This window comes from Peromyscus californicus, unplaced genomic scaffold (assembly GCF_007827085.1).
Source record: "Peromyscus californicus insignis strain IS unplaced genomic scaffold, ASM782708v3 Scaffold_8__1_contigs__length_139910024, whole genome shotgun sequence".
Classification (NCBI taxonomy): Eukaryota; Metazoa; Chordata; class Mammalia; order Rodentia; family Cricetidae; genus Peromyscus; species Peromyscus californicus.
Window position 1 is genome coordinate 105836479 of NW_026294606.1, and position 24131 is coordinate 105860609.

At 51.3% G+C, this 24131-nt stretch overlaps 2 protein-coding genes across 2 annotated transcripts in view; one reads left to right on the forward strand and one right to left on the reverse strand.

Annotated features, from left to right (window-relative positions):
* The window catches only part of Atp6v0d1 (ATPase H+ transporting V0 subunit d1), a 39171-nt gene extending 28595 nt beyond the window's left edge, over positions 1–10576 (forward strand). The window contains exons 3-8 of the mRNA XM_052727135.1: positions 4154–4332; positions 5569–5648; positions 9327–9404; positions 9515–9691; positions 9787–9864; positions 9975–10576. Coding sequence (XP_052583095.1) covers positions 4154–4332; positions 5569–5648; positions 9327–9404; positions 9515–9691; positions 9787–9864; positions 9975–10136 — 754 coding nt within the window. The 3' untranslated portion in view covers positions 10137–10576. The remainder of the gene's footprint in view (positions 1–4153; positions 4333–5568; positions 5649–9326; positions 9405–9514; positions 9692–9786; positions 9865–9974) is intronic.
* Hsd11b2 (hydroxysteroid 11-beta dehydrogenase 2) lies at positions 10181–16394 on the reverse strand. The gene is made up of 5 exons (XM_052727134.1): positions 16076–16394; positions 12853–13065; positions 12545–12730; positions 12302–12439; positions 10181–12144 (listed from the first exon to the last, which is right to left on the reverse strand). The coding sequence occupies exons 1-5, from the start codon at positions 16338–16340 to the stop codon at positions 11786–11788; spliced, it is 1161 nt and encodes a 386-aa protein (XP_052583094.1). The 5' UTR covers positions 16341–16394; the 3' UTR covers positions 10181–11785.
* Positions 16395–24131: the final 7737 nt, after the last annotated feature.

The window sequence follows — 24131 nt, forward strand, 5'->3', positions numbered from 1 at the left end:
CTGAAGGAGACCTTTATCTGGCCTATTCCATAATGTTTTCCCATAGGAGAGCCAGTCCTAGAAGAGAAGTTGGGAAAGTTGTTTTTAGGAGAGTAAGCTTGGTCTCTGGGACATCTTCAGGTAGACCCTAATGCCCTTGTTTTTAAATGAGTGAGCCTCTAGCAGGGGCCCTCCCCAGTGTATAACATCTGCCTGTAGCCTACATGCCCACTGGCAGAAACTGTGGTTAACCTGTACCACCTGGGAGAATTGCATCTGCTGAACTGAACACCTGGAAGGAAGCTTTGCCCCAGGACAATGGCCCCAAGCATCCAATAGGCCCACCAAAGCATCTGTTATCCTCTTCAGGACATGTTGCCCCCACCTTGGCCCTGCTTGGTCATAGAGCAGGCATCAGGGTTTCCCAGGACTTTTTATCCTGACTGTTCCCAGTAAGCTGAGTGTGTGGGTGGACCACAGGTCTCTGCTAACTGAGGCTTTGGGGCTGCTGTGGGTTCTGTTTCCTTGTCTCTCTCTGTCACGGAAAGAGAGCCAGTACTGACCCTGTTCTTCTGACTTGGAGGAAAGCACCACTGTGAGGGGCTCTTCAGGGCCCCAAAGGCTCAAATCAGATGAGATAATCCAACTGGGCCTTGGAGGAGGGTCAGGATTTTAATGAAGAGATGGTCAGAGCCCACTAACTCTTCTGTGGACCACATCTCATTCATTCTGGTTGCAGAGGGGAACTTGAGGTTTAAGAGGAGATGTACTGAGGCCATAGCAGAAACTTCTGTTCATTTTCAATCCTGGGTGGGCCTCTTCAGGACCTAGATGTAATTGAATACAGATACTGTCACTAGCAACAAATGAGGACCCTTGGTGGGGACCTGCAGGTGGCAAGTTGGCAGAAGTGCTGAGAAGCTATGTTGCTCCAGCAGGTGGCACTAAAGGACACAGTGGAGGGACAGGGTTGGCTAAGGACTCTAAAGGCTTCTTTGAAGGAAGTAGCTTCCTAAACTCCAGCCTGAGACTTCTCCCAGCCCAAGCTATTTGGAGGCACAGGGCAAGCAGGGGAGGGCCTCAGGGCAGGGGATTATAGACTGCCCTACCCCCACCCCAAAAGGGCCTCTTTGGCCTGGCGGGCAACGGGCCATCCACTCCCCAGCTGTCTTCCTCTGGAGGGAGATGCTGACCAGCTGGAACTTCATTCTCTCTTTTGAGGCCAAATGAGGGGAGACATGGCAGAGCAGCTCTCTGGGGGCAGGGAGGCAACTGCTGAAGCGCCAGGCAGAGAGAGGAAGGTTCCCTACTTGCTGAAGGTAGGAAGGCGTATGGCTGGATCTTATCATCTCTGCCAGGCCTGTCCTGCCTTCCATCTCCCAGGAAAGAGGATTCTGAACCTTCCTGTGCAGGAAGGGAAAGCAGGGGCCTCCACTGAAGCCTCCTTACAGTGGGCCCAGGAGGAGGGGAGTGCTCGGCCTGGCACAGGACGGAGCCTGGCCTGGCCTGTGCAGGAGGAGGAGGAATGGAAGGGCTGAGTGCTACGATTTGAGTGGCCCTGACTGGGCCCAACAGTCTCCTCTGTGCTCAACTAAAGCGTGTAGCAAAGAGAGGCTTGGGAAAGCTAGAAAGGAGGGAGAGCCACTACTGGCTTCTCCATTCACTGTCCTAGCTGGACGTGAACCACAGCTGGCTTCTTCCACTCACTAGAGGGATAGCAGGGAAGTCAGGTGACAGTGTCTCCCTACAGGGCCCACAGGGTTTTCTTCTGAGGATGGGCCAGGACCCTCAGAAATACTCAGACACCTTCTCTGGGCTCTTATTCCAGCCTTGCCCCTAGCCTAAACGGATAAGAGACCCTGGGTTGTGGGCACCAGGAGGGGGTAAGTTTAGAATGAGGAAACTGGGTGTGGGGTGGCTCTGAGAAGATCGAGGTGGGCGTTTAGGACTAGAACATCAGGTGCCAGCGGTAGGTAGGTTGTGTGTGGACAGTGGCTGTAGGAATAGAGCTCCTCTGCCTTAATGTTGAGTTAGGGCCTGGTAATAGCCCACTCTGGGTTTATCTGCCATGGTGCTAAGGCCACATGGGATCATTTGAATAATGTAAGTCCAAGGATGTGCTGTTCTTTAGCTTACCTAAAGGGTCTAAGAGGAAAAAGGACATTCTTAAGCTCTAGAGTGCGGTCTTTGTGGCTGTCTCTAGAGGTATGTAGATTTTAGTGAGGCTGGATTGGGTGCAGGTTAAATAAAGAAGGGTGGTATGTGTGTCCTGGGATATATGAGATATAGAAGATGTCAGAGGCAGGAGATGTCTAGAGTGGAGGAGATACAGGTTGAGGCCAAAGTACAAAGCTCTGGCAGGCTCACTCTCTCTGCTGTACCCCCACTCTGCCAGTTCTGTGGGGTCAGGGATGGGAGGCTGGCCATATGGGCCTCTTGGCTTGCAACTACAAATGGGCCTTGCCTGAGGCCCTTGGTTTTGGAAGGGGAACCCTGTCTCTTCTCAGTGCATATCCTATAATGACCCAGCCAGATTGGGTATGGAAAGAGGGCTGCTGCCTGGCCCCAGGCCCAGGAGACCAGTGTTCAGCAAGCCAAGGAGTATGGGTTGGGCTGGGACAGGAGCTGGGGCATTTTCCTGCACCTTCCTTGAGGGCCTTAGAGGAACACCCCAGTGGCTGGCTCTTTAAGCTGAGGTATGGGCTCTAGGCCACCACCTTTTCCCTTTATTCCCTTGGTACTGGGTACTACCTCCTACAAGGCCTTCCCTAAAGAGTCTCAGCATTAGGTACTCAAGATTTGTCACAGGGATGGAGCCCAGCTCTAGCCCACCTAGAAACAGAACAGGACCTGTGCTCAGGGCCCAATTTACAGTAGCCTCCATCTTAATCCTTACCCTTTCATGGCCCAGACTGGCCTTTAAGGACATTCTCCTGGGGCCTAATCCAGCTCCTTTATACTCCAAGTTTATTACTTGTAACAGGATGGGTTACACTTGGGCCTGCTGCAGCCTGACTGTAGCTGGGTCTTCTCTCTCCCCTTCTTTTCCTTCCCGTAGGTGGTTACACAAAACTCTGCCCCAGCTCCTCTGTGGCTATGTTTTTCAGTTGGAGACAAGTTGTCTTGGTTGTCCCTTGCCAAGTCTTAACTAGGCAGCCCCACCCTCCCCAGCTCCACAGCTCCCTCTGCTGCCCGTGGCAAACAGAGCTGTCCTCTTGCAGGGCCAGCCTAAGAGACGAAGCCTAGAACTGACTTGAGTCAGACTAGCCTCTGGATCTCATACAGGCCCTCCTGAGTAGTTGCTTAAACTGGCATCTGGCTGTAAGGAGGAATTTTTTCTGTCTTCAAGGTGGGGCTGTGCAGTCCGCCTGACCTAGTCCTTCATTCTTAAATGGGGCCTCTATAACTCTTCTCTGGCCTTTCTTGGAGAAGCCTCTCCCCAACCCAGCCCATTCCTTAGCCTTTCCCCTCTCCCTCTTCTGTCCCCCTCAACTTAAAGGAGCCAGAGTAGCCCTAACTGTACTGTGGTATCCTGTTTTCAGCCCTCTTACAGCCCCAGTGTTTGCGGTGAAGTGGAAACCTTCTGCCTGGCCTGGGCTCAGTCTCCAGGCAGCCCTCTGCTGACAGCCCTGCCTCACCAGCAGCTCTGCCTCCCTTTCCCTTGGCCAGTCTCGACAGTACTTGGTCCCTAAGTCCAGTCTCACTCAGTGTGTGCCTCTAGGCCTTCGGATACTACTAGTCTGTCTTTCCAGGACACACTTTCATCTCCAAGTCTTTTTATCTGTCAAGCTCCCGACCATACCTACCTCTAGGATGGGTTGTATACCTCACCTGCATATGCCTGTGGTTCTTGTGTACTGTTGGAACACAGTTCACACTGTAGGAGAGCTACTTGTGTTCCCATCTTTTGTGAGGCATAAATCCACCATCCTTTCAAAGGAGAGGCTGCCTTTACCCTATGTTCCTGTTCCTGGGGGTAGGGAGGTAGTGGTGGTCATGGTGACAGGAACCTGGGTGAAGAGATACCAAAGGACAATGCCTCTGGAGCCTATCATAGCATCCATGAGCCAGCGCTTATGCTTAGGAGGTGCTGACCCATGCGTTGTGTGGGCAAGGGTATTGGGCCAGGCCTTTTACCCTAATAGTCTGCCCTGTTGTTGTCTGCTTCTCACAGTTATAGCTACATGATTGACAACGTGATCCTGCTCATCACTGGCACATTGCACCAGCGTTCAATCGCTGAACTTGTGCCCAAGTGCCACCCACTAGGCAGCTTTGAGCAGATGGAGGCCGTGAACATCGCACAGACACCTGCAGAGCTCTACAATGCCATTCTGGTGGACACGCCCCTGGGTGAGCCACTGTGGTGGAAACAGCTGCTGGACAGTGGTCTTAGCACTGGAGCCTCAGTGTGGTTGTAGATTGTAGAGGTGGGGCAACCCCAAAGCAGAAAGTGAGAATCTGCCTGCTGCTGCTGACCTTGCCCTTCCCTCAACTTCCCATTCTCATTATTTCCCAGCCCACTTCTTCTCCTTTCCCTTTGGGTTTTCTAGGCCAGACAGGCAACCCACAGGGCAGATTGAGACTGTCTGGCTTTGGAAATAGTCTAGTTTTTCAGAATTCAGAGGAGGGCTGAATGAACTTATGGAAGAGTAAGGGGCGCTTGTGTCCCTTGGAGTCCTGAGAGGTCTGGTAGACTGTGACCCTAAGCAGAGATGCTAAGGCCGGCTCCTTATGAGGTGGGAAAGAGAAGCAAACAGCTTCATTTGACTCCACTGAGCAGGTCCTAGAGGCCAGGTCAGCCAGTGTCCAGTAGGATGCAGGGTTCGTGTCAGAGGCCAAGGAAGGGAGTGGAATCAGGAAAGCTTCTGTTAGCCCTGCCGCACTCGTGTTGGCTCCTGTCTGCCTGAATGCTGGAGAGAAGACGTGAGGTTCATAACTAGTTAGTACTCTTGTAGCCGAAGTCTAAGCCCTGGGGAACTATTCCAGGAAGCCACGAGAGTTGAGTCAGAAGGTTCTAGGTTGAAAAGCCCTGTCTGTCCACCTAGTTTGCCTTTGAGTCTCCCATTATCTCTGAGCTAGCTTTGGGATGTTTTGTGGCTTCTGCAGTTTCTTCATCTTTAAAGGAGAGAAATCAGGTAAGTCTTCAGGCCCTCCTTGGGAGTGAGGTTTCTTGATCCTGCCCTAGCCTCTCCTCTTAGTCCATGTCTAGCTCCTCATTCTTACCTAAAGGAGGAGGCTAGAATCCCATGGATTTCAGCCCCCAAATCCATAGCTGCCCCTGGAGAAAGAGAATCTCATGGCCGATTATGCAAGCCTGTCTTTGGCATGGTCTGATCTTGGGTCTGCCCCAGCAGTGATTAGATCATGTTATGGCTGGCCGCCTCCTTTATAAATCAATTTTAGGAGCAAGGAGGCAGGAAAAGCTCAGGTCAGTGCACATGGCCCAGAGAGTTGCTTCTCCCACTTCCAAGGCCACATCCCAGGCTGTATTGGGGGTCCCCAGTACCTAGCCTAATGGGCCTTGTAACGTGGCCCTCTCACTTAGGCTGCTTACCCACTCTTCACATCCTTGTCTTCCCTCCCCAGCGGCTTTTTTCCAGGATTGCATCTCAGAGCAGGACCTTGATGAGATGAACATCGAGATAATCCGAAATACGCTTTACAAGGTAGTGTTCTTTAGAAGCATGGGGGCTGGGGGTTGACTTGTCAGTGGGTGGTGGGTCTGTGGGCCTGATAGTGGGTGAGATGCTGGGCCGGGATTCATGTGCATCAGGCTCCTGTCCTGGGGGCCTAGCCTCTCACTCTCAGGCTCCTGTGATGGTTGCAAAGTTACATGGAACAGGCTATCCATTCTGTGGTGTCTGCAGTGGGCTCAGATAACATCAGCAGGAGGGAGCGGCTGGTGCTCTGTCACTTGGCCTGTCAGACCTGGCTTCTGGACAGCCGCTCCTGTAGCATCCATGAGGGTCATGGGCCACCACCCAGGCCACAGCCCTCAGATTTATACCATATGTGCTTTTGCCAGCCAGGACAGGCACTTAGGAAAAGGCAATACTATATGCTTAGTTATGTGGGAGAGGGATCCAGCCAAGCACAGCCAGGTCATTATGACCTTTTCAGGTTCCCAGACTCTGAGCCAGTACCTTATATCTCACTGTCTTTAGCTTCTACTCGCCTTTTGCTTCACTAGGCTGTGGCACAGACTGGCTAGCCTCTGGGGATAGAGTGGACTTGGGATTCCTGGGTTCCCGCAGTCATGGCAGAGATTAAGAGGTAGCTATCGGATCTTCTGGTCTTTCTGTGGAGCCGGGGCCAACGTACAGCAATGATCTGGTGGTAGATGGTAGAAGCTATGATAATGCAGGCAGAGGGTGGTATAAACAAAAAGGAAGCCAGGAGCAGGGCCAGGCCAGACGGCAAGGGCTGTACTGTGAAAGTGCAGCTTTTCCATGGGAAGCGGGGAGGAGGTCTGAGTCTTGAATGCCTGATCAAAAGTTTGAATTTAGTTGGGAGTGGTGTTGCATACCTCAGAATGCTCAGAAAGCTCAAGCAGGAGAATTTTTACTAAGTTCAAGATTACCTTATATATGTCGTGAATTCCAGGTCAGTCAGGTCTCCATAGTAAGAGCCTGTCTCAAGAAAAAAAAGTAAGCCAGTCATAGTGACACATGCCTTCAATCCTAGTACTCAGGAGGCAGAGGCAGGCAAATCTCTGTGAGTTTGAGTCCATGTATTAAGTTTCAGAACAGCCAGGGCTATATAGTGAGACCCTGTCACAAAACAAATAAACTACAACAATAAGCAAAAAAAGGTAAGTTTGAAGTTTGGGCTGACAAGATGGCTCAGGAAATGAAGATGCTTACTGCCAAGCTAGACAGCCCGAGTTTAATCCCTGGGACCCACATGGTGGAAGGAGAGAGATGACTCCCACTAATTGTCTTCTGACCTTCATGTGTACATGTACACAAAATAAGTAAAAGGTGGAAAAAAACAACAGCAACAACTTTAGGTGTGAGCCTTAAGTCTAACAGAGCAAAGTATTCTTAGAAGGCCCTCTATGACTGCAGGGTGGAAGGCAGAGTAGAGGTAAGGGGTACATGCAAACATACACACATGTGCGCACACACACAAATACACATATACATACGAAATTTTATATTGTCCCACACACTCACCTGGCTCATTGACAAATTCCCTGCCCTAGACAGGATGAGGGGTGTGGCTATCCCCCCAGCCTTACCCACACCCTCACTGGGCCTGACTGGTTTTAGCTGGAGTCACTGGCAAGGACTGCCCAGGAACCAGCTCATAAACACCAACCCAGCTCTATGGACCCCATGCCAGAACTGCCTGCCTGTCAGGCAGTGAATGTCCCAGCCCAGTGGCCCCAGATGGGAGATTAGGTGGACCCTCAGTGTCTGGCAGGTAAACTGTAGACAGCTGGTGCAGAACCATGGGCTGGCAGACTCCAGGGTACAGGGTGGGGTTGGGGAGGTGACCTTGGTACCTGGTTCTTGCCAGTTTCTTTGCTGCTGTAGCCTCTGGAGGAAAGTATAGACCTTAACCCAAGGGTCAGCTTCTCTGGGGATCAGTACAGCTTGGCTAAGCAAACAGGTTAGGTAACAGGGCATGGAACCTAAAATCTGGCTAGTAGTTTCCCCTACAGATAGGAACTGCAGGCTCCACCAGGGTAGGTCCTAAGATTCCAGCATAACCAGCTTGGCTGGCCATAAGGAAGGCTATGGAGCACTGACTCCTGGAGGGATTGAGAAGTACCACCAAGCCCTGGTGGGAGCTGGGAACCATTTCTGCTGCAGGCTTTTGATTCTCTGAGATCCTCTGTGTTGGGCTCTGTTTGTTCTTTCCTTCCTTCCTTTTTTTTTTTTTTTTTTAGTTTTTTGTTTGTTTGTTTGTTTGTTTTGTGGTTTCTTGAGACGGGGTTTCTCTGTGTAGTCCTGGCTGTCCTGGCATTTGCTTTGTAAACTAGGCTGGTCTGAAACTCAGAGATCCGCCTGCCTCTGCCTCTCAAGTGCTGGGATTAAAGGCATGCTCCACCACTGCCCGGCCTGCAGGCTTTTTCTTACTGCTGACTTACACTAGCTTTTTGTTTCCTGTGATCTCGTTGGTCACCTGCGGGTTTTGCACTGAGCATAGTATCACTGTGCTTGTGGGGCTCTGGGGCTCATCTCGTCTCTCTTGGAATAGCAGGTCCTGTGGGTCCAAGCCGGCTCAGAAGGCACACCTGAATGTGGAAAGTTTTTCATTCCTTACAAGCCCCCCAACCCCAACTCAGAATCGTCCTTAATATGTGGATCCAGAGTCTCTGACCATGTTACGTATGGAACCTTAGGTGATATCTAAGTGAAGTTTCATGCAAGATTGTTACCCAGGGAGTCTGCCAGATCATGATGAGGGGGAAGGTATTGGAAAGAAACCTGTGTGACTTTATAAATTAGAGTCAGGAAAGACCTTGTATCTGGGGTGACCTGTCCTTTCCTCATGCCCAGCAGATCCAATTTGTCTGGACAAAAAGTACTTATTTCCGCCGGCAGCCCATGTACCTAGTTATTGACGGTGAGGCCTGCATTCACATAGGCGATAACCATCCTTCACCAGGAACTGACCTGATAATTTGGTTCCTGCTGTTTGTTGATGCCAAGGGGCTGCCTGGGGCTGGGAGGAGTAGTGTTCTGCAAGGTGGCTTCTTGCAAGGGAGGGATTCAGTCCAGACCATTTGTGAATTCTGAGGATAACTGTCCCTCACTAGCCCTTGGATACCTGGTTTTATGAGGCTAGGGAAGGGGAGGTTTCTGGAGACTAGGAGAAAAGGAAGGCAGAGCCCCTCTAAGGTTGGCTGTCAAGAGAAAGGGGTGGGAACATGTACCCTGAAGCAGACAGTGAGTCAGAAACTGTTCTGTCACCCCTAGATAGAAGACAGCAAGCTACTACTGTTTGGGTGATTGATTGTTGAAATTGGTAGATGTTTTGGTACAGGGAAATTGTCATGGCATGAGCTGGCCCATCCCTACCATAAAAAGGCTTAGATGAAGAAGTAAACTGACTAGGTTTCTTTTTGTTTTTTCTTTTTCTTTAATGTTTGTGGGTTTTTTGTTTGTTTTTTAATGTGCATTGGTGTTTTGCCTGTGTAAGGGTGTCAGGTCTCCTGGAAATATAGTCACAGACAGTGTGAGCCATCATGTGGGTGCTGGGAATTGAACCCCGGTCTTCTGGAAGAGCAGTCAGTGCTTGTAACCTCTGAGCCATTCTCCAGCCCCTGACGAGCTTTCCAATAAGTCTCCCAATATTGCTCTCCTTGCTCTAAGCAAGCACTGTCCTCTCTGCAGGCCTATCTGGAGTCCTTCTACAAGTTCTGCACTCTGTTGGGTGGCACCACAGCTGATGCCATGTGTCCTATCCTAGAGGTGAGTGCCTGCCCTACCGCTCTGCCTTTTGTTCCCACTGACCCTTGCCACTGACTGGCTATGGTCTCCCTCGTCTTCCCTCTCTCCTCACCTCTGCACTGGCCCTGCAGTTTGAAGCAGACCGCCGCGCCTTCATCATCACCATCAACTCTTTCGGCACAGAGCTGTCCAAGGAGGACCGTGCCAAGCTCTTTCCACACTGTGGCCGACTCTACCCTGAGGGCTTGGCTCAGCTGGCTCGGGCTGATGACTATGAACAGGTCAAGAATGTAGCTGATTACTACCCGGTGAGTGCTCTGACTGATGAGATTTAGGTGACCATGTTGGCACCCCCAGCACCCAGAAGTACTCATACTTGTACTTCTCCCCATTTCCTGGCCAGGAATACAAACTGCTTTTTGAGGGTGCAGGTAGCAATCCTGGAGACAAGACCCTGGAGGACCGATTCTTTGAACATGAGGTGAGTACAGGGCCCTTGTGGAACTTGCCCAGTATAGGGAGGGTTGTGACTTAGGACTTAATGACTGCTGGCCACAACCACCTGTGCATCACACCTGCCTCTGTCCACAGGTGAAGCTGAACAAGTTGGCCTTCCTGAACCAGTTCCACTTTGGTGTCTTTTATGCCTTTGTGAAGCTTAAGGAACAGGAATGTCGCAACATTGTGTGGATTGCTGAGTGCATCGCCCAGCGCCATCGCGCCAAGATCGACAACTATATCCCCATCTTCTAGCATTCCAACCCAAGGCTCCCAAATGCACTGTGTGTGTCTTTGTATGCTGTGTGAAGCCCATGGCTCACTAAGTGTCTGACCTGGTGAGGTGTAGCATGTCGTCCTGGGGTTGCCCAGCTTCCATGACCCCCTCTGGGACTACTCTTAGGCCTAAAAAGGGGTTAGGGACCTCTCCCCTGATAAAGAATGGACCAAGATCCCCTCCAGAGCAAAGAGCCCCCCAGCCCTCTGTTTACAGCCGCTGACATGTCTAAGAAACTTGTGTCACTTTCACGCCCCTCCCTAACCTGAGAACCCCTGGGGCAGTGTGAGCCTTCTTCCCCTTCTGTGGAAGATTAGAGGGGGTGTCTTTGGGGTATGGGGGAAGTAGCTTTGCAGCCCCTCTCTCTAACTCAGTTCTGCCCCTCTGAGACAATAAAATACCCCTCTTTAAAAAAGCCTACTGTCTGCTACCTCCTTTGGGACCTAGTACCTCTCCTTGACTCCCAGCTCTCTTCAGCACTGCACCCTTGATTGAGCCTCTGCTGTGGTCGGCAACCACAAGGAGGAGGCTCTTTCTGCTGGAGCTCAGGCACAGAGACAGGCTGAGGTGGGGTTGTTGGAGAGGTGTGTCTTGGGTCTGGGGGCCCCAGACCTCACTCACTGCTCACATGCCCTGTAACTCTCCAAAACAGTCACTGTCTTCATCTCACTGTGTAGAAACCCAGTTCGAGTATTTGCCTGAGGTCAGTAGAAGAGAATATGAACCACAGAGTGCCTGGGATGCCCAATCAGCTCCTCTGCTGGTCCCAGGATATCCCTGGCAGTATCATGTAATCACACCCTGTCACCCAGGCAACCAGGCAGTCACCTCCTTGAAACACTGATCTCCCCCATTCTAGGAGAAATAAAAATGTGTCTTTATTTTAAAATGCCAACAACCAGACAAGTGCAATGTGTAGCTTCCCTGTGGTTTGGGAGCAGGTAGTTGGGGACCTAATTCTTGAGCCAGTCAAGAGGCAATTGGGATTTACTCTGGACTTGCAGCACTTAGGCACTGGTGCCGAGAGAATCCTGAGGAGATGCCCACCTGCCTAATCACTCTTCAGTTTGCAGAGAAATGATCTGTAGAATCCTATCAAAGGCTACAGATAATCTCTCACCAAACTCTCCATCCAGCTGGGTTCTCCAAGCGGCAGTGTGGAGCATTGTATCTGGTAGGGTATGTGTGGGTTCATGAAGCAGTGGAAAGGTCCAGAGGTTCACTAGCAACCTTCAGCTTCCCAGGCCTGGACTAGGCATCAGCAGTAGAGTCTGGGCTTTTCTTAACATAGACTCTATGGCAGTGGTTCTCAACCCTCCTAATGCTGTGACCCTTTAATACAGTTCCTCATGATATGGAACCAGATCATAAAATTATTTTTGTTGCTACTTCATAACTAATTTTGCTACTGTTATGAATTATAATGTAAATATTTTTGGAGATAGAAATTTGTCAAAGGGGTCACGACCCACAGGTTAAAAACTGTTGTTCTAGGGCAAGGTTGAGGGGTTTATAATAACTAGGAAAAAGGGCCAAGGGCTCATGGAGCCTCTTTTGCTGGAGCACTTAGGCCATTTGTGGCTCACCGAGCTGCCACTAGGGAAGGGTTTGGGTCCTGGGGTGTGTCCTAAGCAGGAGCAGGGCCAGGTTGGCCAGACCTCAGTGCTCGGGGCAGAGGGTGACTGATGAAGAAATTCTGCAGGAAGCGGCGTCGTAGGCTCTCTGGCAGGTAGTGGTGGATGAAATACATGAGCATCAGGCCACGGCCTGGGTAATAGCGGCGGCGTGGCTGAGCTGCCAGCAGTGCATCAATGATGGCGTCTACAACTGGGCTGAGGTCAGGCACTGCCATGCTGAGTGAATGCAGGAACTGCCCATGCAAGTGCTCGATGTAGTCTTCGCCATAGGCCTGCAGCAGCTCTCCAGGCAGGTTGGCCAGCAGCAGTTGCTTGCGCTTCTCCCAGAGGTTCACATTGGTAACCGACTCTGAAGAAGGCACGGCAAGGTCAGCAGGCAGCAGCTGGAGGAGCCAGAGGCTACTAATCTGTTTAATGTGAACTACGTCTATAACCCAAGTCAGACTAGATCCTCAGACCACACACCCAGGCCACATGCATGCCCCACCCCAAACCTGAACCCTCACCTGTCTTGAAGCAGCCAGGCTGGATAATGCTGACCTTGATACCCCAGGGAAGCAGTTCACAGCCAAATGTGTCCATAAGCAGTGCCACAGCTGCCTTGGAGGTTCCATAGGCTGCCAAGCAGGGATACGGCATGTCTCCTGGGGATAGGAAGGGGAAGAGGCTGCTCAGCCTTGGCCAGGAGTTCCCCAGATCATTCCTCACCCCATAGCTTCTCCTTTACTACTGTGCCTCAGAGCACTTACCTGCTGGGCTGCCAATGGTCACAATACGTCCCCTTGAGTGACGCAGGAGTGGCAGGAGGCCCTTGGTCAGCTCAAGTGCACCAAAGAAGTTCACCTCCATGCAGTTTCGGAAAGTTGCCACTGGAGACAGCTCCACATCGGCCACTACGCTGTTGAGGCCAGCATTGTTAACCAGACCCCACAGGCCTGAGGCACAAAGGCAGGAGGGAAGGTCCAGTTCAGCTGACAGCAAACATGCAATCACTGCCTCCCTCACTCGCCCAGCCGTGCCCAGCCGTGCCCAGCCCTATGGAGCCACGTCTGCTGACCAGTGCCTGTGGTGTGAGCCTTGGTGAATTCCAGCACTCGACTGATGTCCTCTGGCTTGGTTAGGTCCAACTCCAGCAGCTTTAAGCGAGGGGAACAGCAGGCACGAAGTTCGAGGGCACCAGGGCTATCCAAATCCAACACAGTGGCCAGCACCGTGAAGCCCATGGCATCCAGTTTCTTAGCTGTCTCCTTGCCAAAACCAGTGTCACAACCTAACCAGGGTAAGATAGCCAATGAATTCCCACAATGGCCCAGCCCACCCTAAGACAAGCCAAGGATCACCAGTATCTGGGTAGAACCTACGGTCTTGAACACTCAGCCCTCCCTCCTTCCTTACAAATAAATGTATGTTTTAAGTTTGTCCTCTTGGCTGAGCCCTGAGCATCAATTCTGTGACAGCTGTCTTCTCCCTGATTTCCTATAACCCATCAAATGTGAGTGATAAACCTTACTTTATAGAAGAATCAGAGACCTAGTCTGGTCCCATCTTATCTCATGAATCTACTTCCTAAGCCAGAGGTATATTTTAAAAAACGGCAGTATCACTCTGCTGCTGCTAATTCCCAGAGGCGTTGTCTTCCTTAGGATCTTGTGGGCCTTAGAATAAAGCCACGATCTCTGATGATATCATCCTGGGCACTCCTCTCAGCCTCAGCACCCCCTACTATTGTTCCAGGGGCAATTGGAGCTCCATGCCCAACTTCCCCTTGAAATCTGCTCTTGGAATTCCAATCACTGACTTTGGGGCATATGTGTTTGCTGAGCCCCAGACCATTTCCCTCTCAGGACAGGAGCCATGCAGGGTAAGTGAAGAAAACAGACCTGCGCTGGAATCCCTTCCCACCACCAAGTGTGACCTGAGGTCAGCTACCACTCATGGAGGTTTCATTTTCTTGTCCTTGGTATGCAGAGATAAGAACCACCAGGCAAGGCCCCAGTGTGGGGGTCCCTGGTACTGATAAGCCCTTGCTTCCTTGATGGTTTCCATTCTGATCCTGGCTCTGTGGGTGGCCAGTGAAGGAGGAGGAGGGCCAGTGAAGGAGGAGGTGCTGTGGAGCCCGCCAGCCCTGAGGTCCTGCTAAGCAGAAAAGCTGCTTTGCAGCTCGCCTGGCTTCCCGTCTCCCGGACAAACAGCACCCTCCTGTCTCAGCCCCGCCCCCTATGCTGAGAAGAGAACAAAGCTGGGCAGGGGGCTGCAAACGGGGCTTTGTGTGCCTGGGGCCGGCCAGCCAGTGTCGAGGGGTCCTTCTCAGGCAAGGGACTGACTGGGGGAGGGGAATGTGTGTGCACAAATACACACACTTGCCTCTGCTCCCTTCTGCAGCGGAGAGCGCTCCACTAAATCCTGCCAGAGCTTCAGCTCTGGGGTCCCAACAGTCACCCACACCTGACCCCCTTGCTCACCTGCAAACATCCCTAACCTGCCTGGATGTTCACACATGAGCTTGACCCCTGTCACCAATCAGCACAAAGATATACACGTGCCTGCACACAAGGTACCATGCATGATACGCGGCCCAAACTCGGACTCCAGGGCTGAGCTTGTGGAGTAGATTTGACAAACGGCTCTTGGGCATTCTTGGGGAGGAATGAGTGACAGCTCTGCGGGTGTAAGGTGAGGTGTTGCTGGCAGGTGGGGCAGGACCCGGTTACTTAAGTGCCTTGCTGCCTGGGAAAACCCCAAAATTTGCAGGCATTGGGAAGCTAGAAGCCAACTTCCGGCCTTAGACAGGAGTAGGCTGGGCAATCCTCACTCCCAAACTCGGAGCTCTGAGGAGATAAAGGAAGCTCAGGTCACCTCTTGCTCAGGCTCAAGACTAGAAGTAACAGCAGTACCAAAGACCTGAGGTGAGATCTTAGGAACCACTGCCCAACTGGGCCAGTAGAACCTGAAATGGCCTAGGACCTGGTGAAGTAGCTCACAGAGCAGAGGGCCGGAAGGGATCTGTTCTGCCCTATAACCTAGTCCCCATTTCATTCCAAAAGAGTTTGGTAGCTTTCCTTCCTGAACCTCCTGAAACTGGGGTTCCGTGAGGCTTCACACTCACCCTGGAAATCTCTGCCATCTTGCTTGATCCCCACCCCCTCTGTTGAAGCCCGACGCCTCTATGCCACCCTCCTCTACCTTAGTGCTATCTGGTGTCTCACCTGACATTCAGGTTTCCTCCCGAGGGAACTTCACATCCCACCACACCCCCACAGCCAGACTGGTTATTGACTATCCCCTTCCCAAATCATGGGCTTATTCCTGTCTTAAGCCTTTGTCCCACACCCTTTCTGTGATCCAAGACACCTTCCATATTCCACCTGTCTCCACCCAGCTCTCTCCAAGGATTTCCTCCTAAATTCTCCCAGCCCCATCCGATCATACAGACCACCCATAAAGGACCGAGATCTCTGAGAAGCCATGGTGGTTGGGGGAAAAACAAGGCTGCCCCTCCTCCCATGTAATGGACCAATGCCCCCTGGCCTTCCTCCCCCTCCCCATTTCCTGCTGGGTCTGCAGTCCCCCTCCCCCCTTCCCTCCCTCTGATGACAGATTTATTCCCTGCTCCAGACAAAGAGAGCTGAGCCAGGCACCAGAGACACCTGAGTCCAGCTCTCCAAGGCTCTTTCCCGGGCATCCAGGACTAGGCAGGATGAAGTACTCGGAGCAGAATGCTGCAGTTTTGGCAATGGGTAGTTGGATCTAAGCAGCAGCTACTATCCAGCTGCTGTGACCTCAGGCGGTTCTGAACTCCAGGGATTCCAGCCAATGGAGGTCAGGGGTTGCAGAACTTGCATCTAAGCTCTGTCTCCACAGAATAGCAGATAGTGTGTTCCAGTGATGTGGAGATGCCAAGCAGAGTTCAAGGGATGGCATTCTCCCTTCTCAGGTCTCCTGTAGTCCTTTTAAGAGTACTGTCCTCTCTCTGCTCCACACCTGGTCTCTTAGGGAAGAGCACAGCATAAACTCCGTCTCTCCTTCTTAGTCCCTAGTTTTCTTTGAGCACCTGCCCACTCTCTACCTAACTTTCCCTTCAACACTCCCCGCGGCCGCAGGTAGTTAACCCGGACTTGGTGAGGTGCCCAGAGCTTCCTACTTGGCTCTCTCTCTTGCATCTGGGAGAGAAGGACTCTCACTTCTGAGCTGCGGAGTCCGCCTTGATGGTGCCCAAGGGAAACCCTCTAGGTGTGCGGTCCCGCCCTCCAGCCTGGAGTCCCTGCGCTCCGCGCACTCACCGGTGATGAGCACCGCGCGAGTGGCCACGGGCAGGCGAGGAGGGCGCGCCAGGCGGGACAACGCGATCCAGCCGGCAGCAGCCAGCACCACGAGTGCCGCCGGCGGGGGCAGCAGGCGCTGGCACAGCCAGTCCAGCGCGGCCAGCAGCGCCAGAGCCGCCAACAACGGGCGGCCCAGACGCAGGTCTGAGCGCAGCAGCTGCAGCAGCGCGCGGGCCGCCACTAGCAGCCAGGCGCCGCCCGACGGCCAAGGCCAGCGCTCCATGACTGCGGGCCGGGCCGGGCCGGGGCTAGGGAGGGGCGGGGCGGGGTCCGGGTTGGGGAGCGCGGAGAGGGACTCAGGGCCAGGACACGGAGTGCAGAGAAATCACGGCCTGGGGTGGAAGGGATACTCGCTTTCTTTGCCGGCCCTCGGACACAGCTTATAAAGCTCCCCGAGGGCGGGGTGGGGGCGGGGCGGAGGCGGGGCTGGGGTGGGCTTTCCTGCACTTATATCTCGGCACCCCCCGCCAGGCAGGTGCCCCCCCCCGCCCCGCCCCCTCGGCTAGATCCGCTTTCGAAGAAGCCGGAACAAAGTCCCAAGTTGTTGCACGAGGCGGAGCCGTCAGTCGCCGGCTTCGCCAGGGGAAAGGGCCAGGCTGCCCAACCCTGTGCCCTGCATCTCATTCACTCCTGCGCGCCTACTGGCACGCCAACGGCTCTGAGCCTCCGCGCTCAGGTGTGCACACTCTGCTCACGCTTCCTCAGAATACCTACCTACCTACCTACACACACACACACACACAGAAACACCCACACACAGAGAGAAACACGCGCACACACACACACACACACAGAGAAACACGCACGAACGCACACACACATGCACCAACACCAACTTTCATTCAAGTATTCCACATTGATATCGCCATGACTTCCAGAACATCGCATGGAACCAGCCAGAGTCTGCTCCGGGCCACACCCGCGGTGCATTGGCCTTAGGTTCCTGGTGCACACACCCAAATGTTCACTCACATCTGAGCAGTTCGCAGCCATAGCTAAGGGAGAAGAGTGACCGCCAGGCCGGGATTCTTGGGAGTTTCTGTTTCATCCCCCCACTCTGCCCTCACTTTCTTCCAGAGTCCAGAACTGGGGAAGCCACACAAGTGTATGTGTGTGGGTACGAATGAGATGTCAAAGGAACATCAAAGTCGTCTTCTACTTTTACTTCACCCACCCCCTCCCCAAGAACCAAGCTAATGGGAACACCTGGAAGAAACGTCAGGACAGGGTGGTCCCTGACCTGCTACCCTGAGTCCCCAGGGCATGAAATAAGTAGTGTGTGGGTGCACTTCCCTCCCTGTGTGTGTGAAGGTCCTTGTTTGTGTGTGGCCTGGCACCCCCTGCCACCCCCGTGTCTGGCACTCTGTGCCTAACATGCATGCCAGGGCTCTGGCAGGCATTGGGGGTTAGTGCCAATAGCTGGGTGCCAGGCCCTATGCGGAGAGTAGGCACAAATCGTGGTAGTGGAGATCCCTGCTTCTGTGAATCTCCAGAGCTTGCCCAATACTTCATTCATCTCTGTCTTTTCTGGGTCCTGAGAGGCCATGGACTCCTTATCACAGTTCTCTGTCCTGTGGCTCATTCTCTCTCCTGTATCTGGACTCTGTCCCAAAGTTTCATGAAAACACCCTTTCCAAGGCCACTCTTCCATCCAGGCATGGGTTCCTGATGGGTCAGAAAAATCTCCGAGAAGAAGCTGGAGTCCAGACCCCCTTGCGGGGAGGAACTCTGGGTGGAGACCCCATCTCCACTCAGCCATTCATATGCTTCCATGTACTCTTCCCTCTGTAAATATAGATGATGGTCCAACCCTGGCCTGGGTGGCAGGATTTGCCTGAGTAAGGTGTGTGTGCCTGACCTTGGGTATGTGGCCTTGTGTGGTTGTAGTTGTTGTTGTTGTTTGTTTTGGTTTCGATGCACTTGTGTCCGTGGGGTTCTGTGCCCTGTGTCATGACCTCATATGTTCATGTGTGTAGGTGTGCATGTGGTATGCGTGTTTCCTATAGCTCTCCTTCTGTCTGGGTCATCTTGCTTCTAGAAATTCAGAGAAACAATCCTTTTCCAAAACCACGGACTTGTGTTGTCCCGAGTCAATTGTCCCGGTCCGGAAGAGAAGAGTGTCCCTTACTTTAACTGTGAAAGTTGCGCTCGTCAGCCCTCCCAGATCTGGCTACCCTCCTTCGACTCCAGCTACAGCGTCTCCAGTCTCAGCCCCTCTAAGTACCTCCCCTGGGAAGAGAAGTCCTGGGGGACTGTCAAGCTTCTCACAGAACCAGCACCTAGAACAAGGGTAGAAAGAGATGAGAAAGAGAAGCAAGACAGCAAGATGAAGAGGAGACTGGGAAGCTGGCTCTACCCTGGTCCTGTAAAGCACACGGGGAAGCCCAGGCCTGGGTGGGAGAGAGACCGGCCTGGGTGGATGGGGTAGAGGAGTACAGGACGGCCAAGCTGCTTCTCGTTAGTGTACCACTTCAGGTGGAACTATTCTGAGTCTTGATGAGATTGGACTACCTGCCCCATTTCTTTGACAGCTGATACCCCCGCCCCAGCCCAAACATCCCATTTCCTAGGTCAAGAGACCACAGCACCTCCCTCCTGGGATCTGTGCTCTAACTCGCTGTGGCCTCCTCAGCCGCTGACCCTTTCCCCTCCTCAGGTGGAGGTGCTGCAGAAGTGGAAAGTGTTTCAGAGAGTCATAAACTGGGAGGGGCCGGCCCAGCCCTGTCTGAGGCCTGGTGCCAGGACAAGCCTGTCTTGGGGTAGAAAACCAACCTGGTGCCAGAATCAGGAATCTGGCCTCCATGGGAGAGGAGTGGGGGTGGGTGGAATGGGCAGAGGGCAGGAACCCTAGTAGATAAGGCAGGGCCCAGAAGAGCAGGTTAGTGGAGGGTAACCAGGAGTGGAGCTACCAGCGCCATCGGGTCCCACGCACTCAGACCACAGTCTTAATCTTTTGTCCCATCTCCCAGCCCCAATCTCACCCCTTTGATCAGAAACCTGGTTAGCCAACCGTTGCATGCCCCGGGCTCTGGACGACCAAGGGTCTGTAACTAGAAGGCAGGCTGCTCTCTGCTTTGGTGACCAGTGACTCACTAGCACCATCTGCTGGCTTTCTGGGAGGGTGCAGCTGTAAAAGCGATATTCCTGGAGTCGGACGTTCACTTAGAACTTATTTTTCCTCTGTGGTCTGACTCAGAAGCAGCCCAATCCTAGGGAGCCCTACCCTATAAGATACTCATGCACTCTTTCTCTTCTCTGGCACAGTGGCAGAGTACTCCATTTCCTGCCAATGACTAGTTCTTTTATCATGTTCTAGACCTCACCTCACACTATTGTCAAAGACAGCCAGTTTCTTTCCATAGGGGGCATTTCCATTCGGAGCCTTGTGCATACCAGGCATGCACTCTAATACTGAGCAACATTCCCGGTCCCTTGTGTGTACATGTGGAGGCCAGAGGTCAACACTAGATGTCATCCTCTATGTCTCTCCACTTTATTCTCCGAGACAGGGTCTCTCACTGAGCCTGGAGCGCACCAATTCAGCTAGACTGGCTGGTCAGAAAGCCCCTGGGACCCACCTCTTTCTACCACTCTGAGCACTGGAGTTCCAGATGGCACTATCAATCCTAGCCTTTGTGTGGGTTCTCAAAAACTAAAGTTGGGTCTTCTTGCTTGCACAGTGAACACTTTACCCACAGAGCCATCTCCCCAACCCCAACAGAGCATTTTTTTTTTCTTTTTTCTTTTCTTTTCTTTTTTTTCTGGAGCTGAGGACCGAACTCAGGGCCTTGCGCTCTACCACTGAGCTAAATCCCCAACCCTATAGCAATTTTGTATTGGCTTCCTCCTGGGTGCCAGGTCCTGTGCTTGGACCACAGATAGACCCATGACCGCTGGTCACTTCCCAGCAGCCTCTCTCTCTGGCAGCCTCAGTCCTGCATCCTTTACTCGGGTGGGCGTTGTTCTCATGTGCCCTCTCTCTTCTCACCCACTCTTAGCTGAAGTTATTTTAGTTGCCACTGTTCCTTTCCATTCCCCCAGGTTAGCCCAGGGTCAGTTTCTACTCCTGACCTCATCAGACCGCCTAAGAATCATCTGCCTTCTGCAGTCTCGGTCTCCTCGAAGCCTCTGTTCTTCTGGCCTCTCTTGACTACCCAGCTCTGCCTCTCTTTGCTCCTGGTTTTCCTCCCAGCCCTCTGCCCTCCAGCCTTCCTCATAAACTGGTCTTCCGTGTGGGTGAGCGTCTGGTTGTGGAGGCCTCACACTTACCTCCTCCGCCCATGAGCTCATCTCCTACTCACATGCTGGCGACACCCACACTCTGGCTCTCCAGCCAAGGCCTCCCTCTTGACTCCAGGCCCACGCATCCAGCTGCCCTGGATGCCTCCCTTGGACACCATAAGCCACTTGCACTCAACATGTCCAAAGTTGGTCTCATCATCTTCCTAAGTCCTGGCAGACATCTGCTTCCCAGGATGTCCTTCTCTCCACGCACTGGCCTCCAGACTTCCTGTATTCTGAGCTCTGAGTTGTGTGCAGAAGCCTCGGGACAACTCCCTTTAGTAAATCTGATTATTACCATGTAACCTTCAAGGGAACGGGGACCAAGAGTCTTCTCAGGCCCAACCTCAACACTTAAACTCAGGCTTAAATGCAAAATCAGTGCTTTGGAGAACAGCGTCAATCCAGAGCTGCGTTGACCCGCACATGGCCTTGTGGACTTAATTTTATGGGCAAAAGAGAACATGGTGTGGTCTTGAGCAAATAAGACCTCTGTCCCAGCTGGCCAGGAAGTAGATTTAGGAAGAAGATGTAGGTCTGGAGTCTTGTTGCTACAGCCAGGTAAGGGAACAGAGGTCTTATGTCGACAGACCGAGCCTAGGGTATCTGTAGATACGCAAAGGGCTGAGGCCAGAGGCAGTTGGATACTTGTGGGTAATGTGGCATAGGGGCCCTGGAGATTACTAACTCACTTCTAAATGCCCTACATGTGAGCCAAAACCCCTCTCTTTTCAGAGGTACCCTATTTGGTATGAGCACCTGGAGATTTTGCCCCTTGGTTGCCTGGAGGGAGGGGCAGTGAGATCCAGGATACCACGAGCGTCACCTAGATTCCCAGGCTGTTTCTGTGGCTCTCTCTTGAGTAATTTTATGGCCTCCAAGATTGAAGGCAGATGTTTAGGGAGTAGGGTATCAGAAGGTGGGAAACATTTTGTGCTCTGCAGAATTTTCTGGATCAGCCCCAGGGGGAAAGCAAGGTCCAGCTGAGAGGTCTGCAGAGAGACTACCAGCAGACTCTGAGTCCAATCCCTTTCTGGGTCCTCAAATGTGACTGAGAGTCGTAATCTTTTCACACTTACTTTGTGTTTTCTGCATGCCTGTGTTCTGCTGGACTTCACTGTTCTCCCAGCTTCTCTCTGAGGCAGACACTGTCATTGGCCTCTTGATATACATAAGGACATGGACTCAAGAGTTAAGTGCTATGCCCTCGTCAGGGTTCTTAATCTTTCCCACTGACAGCCCCCTTTACCCAAGGACAAAAAAGGTTTTTTGGTTTTTTTGTGGGGGAGGCGGAGGGCACAATGTCACACTGTGTAGCCTGGGTTGGCCTGCAGCTTGTTACTTAGACCAGGCTGGCCTAGGACTCAGAAATTCACCAGTCTCGGCCTCACAAGTGCTGGGATTAAAGGTGTGGACCACCATGTCCAGCTGCTTAACAATTTTTATGTGATCTCAGCTATATGTATATAAAATAAGTATACTTGCCAGGTGTGGTGGCGCACACCTTTAATGCCAGCACTTCGGAGGCAGAGGCAGGTGGATCTCTTGAGTTTGAGGCCAGCCTGGTCTACAGAGCTAGTTCCAGGACAGCCAGGGCTACACAGAGAAACTCTTTGTCTTGGAAAAAAAGACAAGAAAATAATAAATAAAATAGATATACAAATCAAACATTTACTGATAATAAGTCATTAAAATTAATTTTAGAATAATTTGGTATATATGATAATTTTATCATTATTAAAGAGAAGTGAAAATTTGTATGCTAATGAAGTATAAATACTTGTTAATTTTTACATAAAGAATTAAATCTTGGTTGAATTATTATTATTAATAATTATTATTTTGGTTTTTCAGGACAGATTTTCTCTGTGTAATAGCTCTGTCTATCCTGGAACTCAATTTGTAGACCAGGCTGGCCTCAGATTCACAGAGATCTGCCTGCCTCTACCTCCTGAGGGCTGGGATCAGAGGTGTGCACCACCACTTCCACCTGAATTTTTCTGATTTTAAAAATTTTATCTTTGTGTGTGTGTGTGTGTGTGTGTGTGTGTGTGTGTGTGTGTGTGTGTGTGTGATATCTGGAAGTGTGTGAGTCAGAGGACATTTTTGAGGACTCAGTTTTAACCCTTTATGTGGGTTCTGAGGATCAAACTCAAGACACCAGACTTGTGCATCTGAGCCATCGTGCCTGCTCTGGTTTTTTTGTTTTGTTTTGTTTTGTTTTTTTTTCATTGTATGTGCATTGGTGATGTGTCAGATCCTTTGGAACTGGAGTTACAGACAGTTGTGAGCTGCCATCATGGGTGCTGGGAATTGAACCCAGGTCCTCTGGAAGAGCAGCCAGTGCTCCTAACCCCTGAGCTATCTCTCCAGCCCCTGTTTTTGTGTTTTTTGAGATAGGATCTTACTGTATAGCAGCTCACGCTGGCCTTGTTTTTATGGCAATCCTCTTTCTTCAGCTTCCAAGTCCTGGGATTACAGGTGTGGGCCACCATGCTCATGTCGGTTAAATGTTTGATACTGTATGATGTAGAACATCCTCAGTGAGCCTCAGAGTTGATAAGCATTTTAATTTTATGTGTCAATGCTGAGAAAACTGTTCTGCATAACTATGTAGGAGATGTATGTTTCAGAAATTATTGGAAATTCAGTACTAATTCCCAAAGCAAAGTTCATTTAATGATTTTGCTGTTGTTCTTTTTTTTTTTTTTTTTTTTTTTAGTTTTTTTGAGACAGGATTTCACTATGTTTTCCTGGCAGGCCTGGAGCTTTCTATGTAGACCAGGTTAGCCTCAAACTCACAGAGATCCACCTGTCTCTGCCTCTCAAGTGCTGGGATTAAAGGTGTGTGCCAACACACTTGGCCTTGTTTTATTTTTTCTTGAGATAAGGTCTCACATAGACCAACCTGGCTTCAAACTCTCAATCCTCCTGTCTCAGTTTCTGAAATACTGGAATTATAGACATGTGTCACCCTGCCCAATGTTCATTTAATGATTTTTTTTTTGCTTTTTGGTTTTTCAAGACAGGGTTTCTCTGTGTAGTTTTTGTGCCTTTCCTGGAACTCGCTCTGTAGACCAGGCTGGCCTCGAACTCACAGAAGTCCACCTGGCTCTGCCTCCCAAGTGCTAGGATTAAACAACTAAAAGAGCATTTTAAAAAATAAGACACTCTAATGTAATGCAATCCAAAAATCTATGAATTTGAAACACACTGAGGAATGTCAGTAAAAATATTAAAAGTCTTTTCTTTCCTAAAACCAAACCATTATGTTTTCATAAGAACAACGAACTCTGTATGGATAGAAAAACACCCCAATCTCTAATACACAAAGTCTTAAATCTGAAGAGAGGCATTTCAGGCATCTTTTGTTGCTGTTGCATTTATAACTAATATTAAGTCTCTGAATAGTTATTTGGGAACTGGCAGGAGGGAGAGAAACTTCCAAGTACAGTTGCATGGCATGATGTTGTACACAGTACAGGTTTGCATGTCAAGTGTTCAGACGCAAGTCTGTGGTAAATAAGCAGGTTATAACACAGGCAAGGGCTGCCAGAAACACCTCAGATTCATTACGTGGTTGATTTTGAACTAAGTGTGTGTGTGTGTGTGTGTGTGTGTGTGTGTGTGTGTGTGTGTGTGTGTGTATTAAAAAACATTTTATGCCGGTTGGTGGTGGCGCACGCCTGTAATCCTAGCACTCAGGAGGCAGAGGCAGGTGGATCTCTGTGAG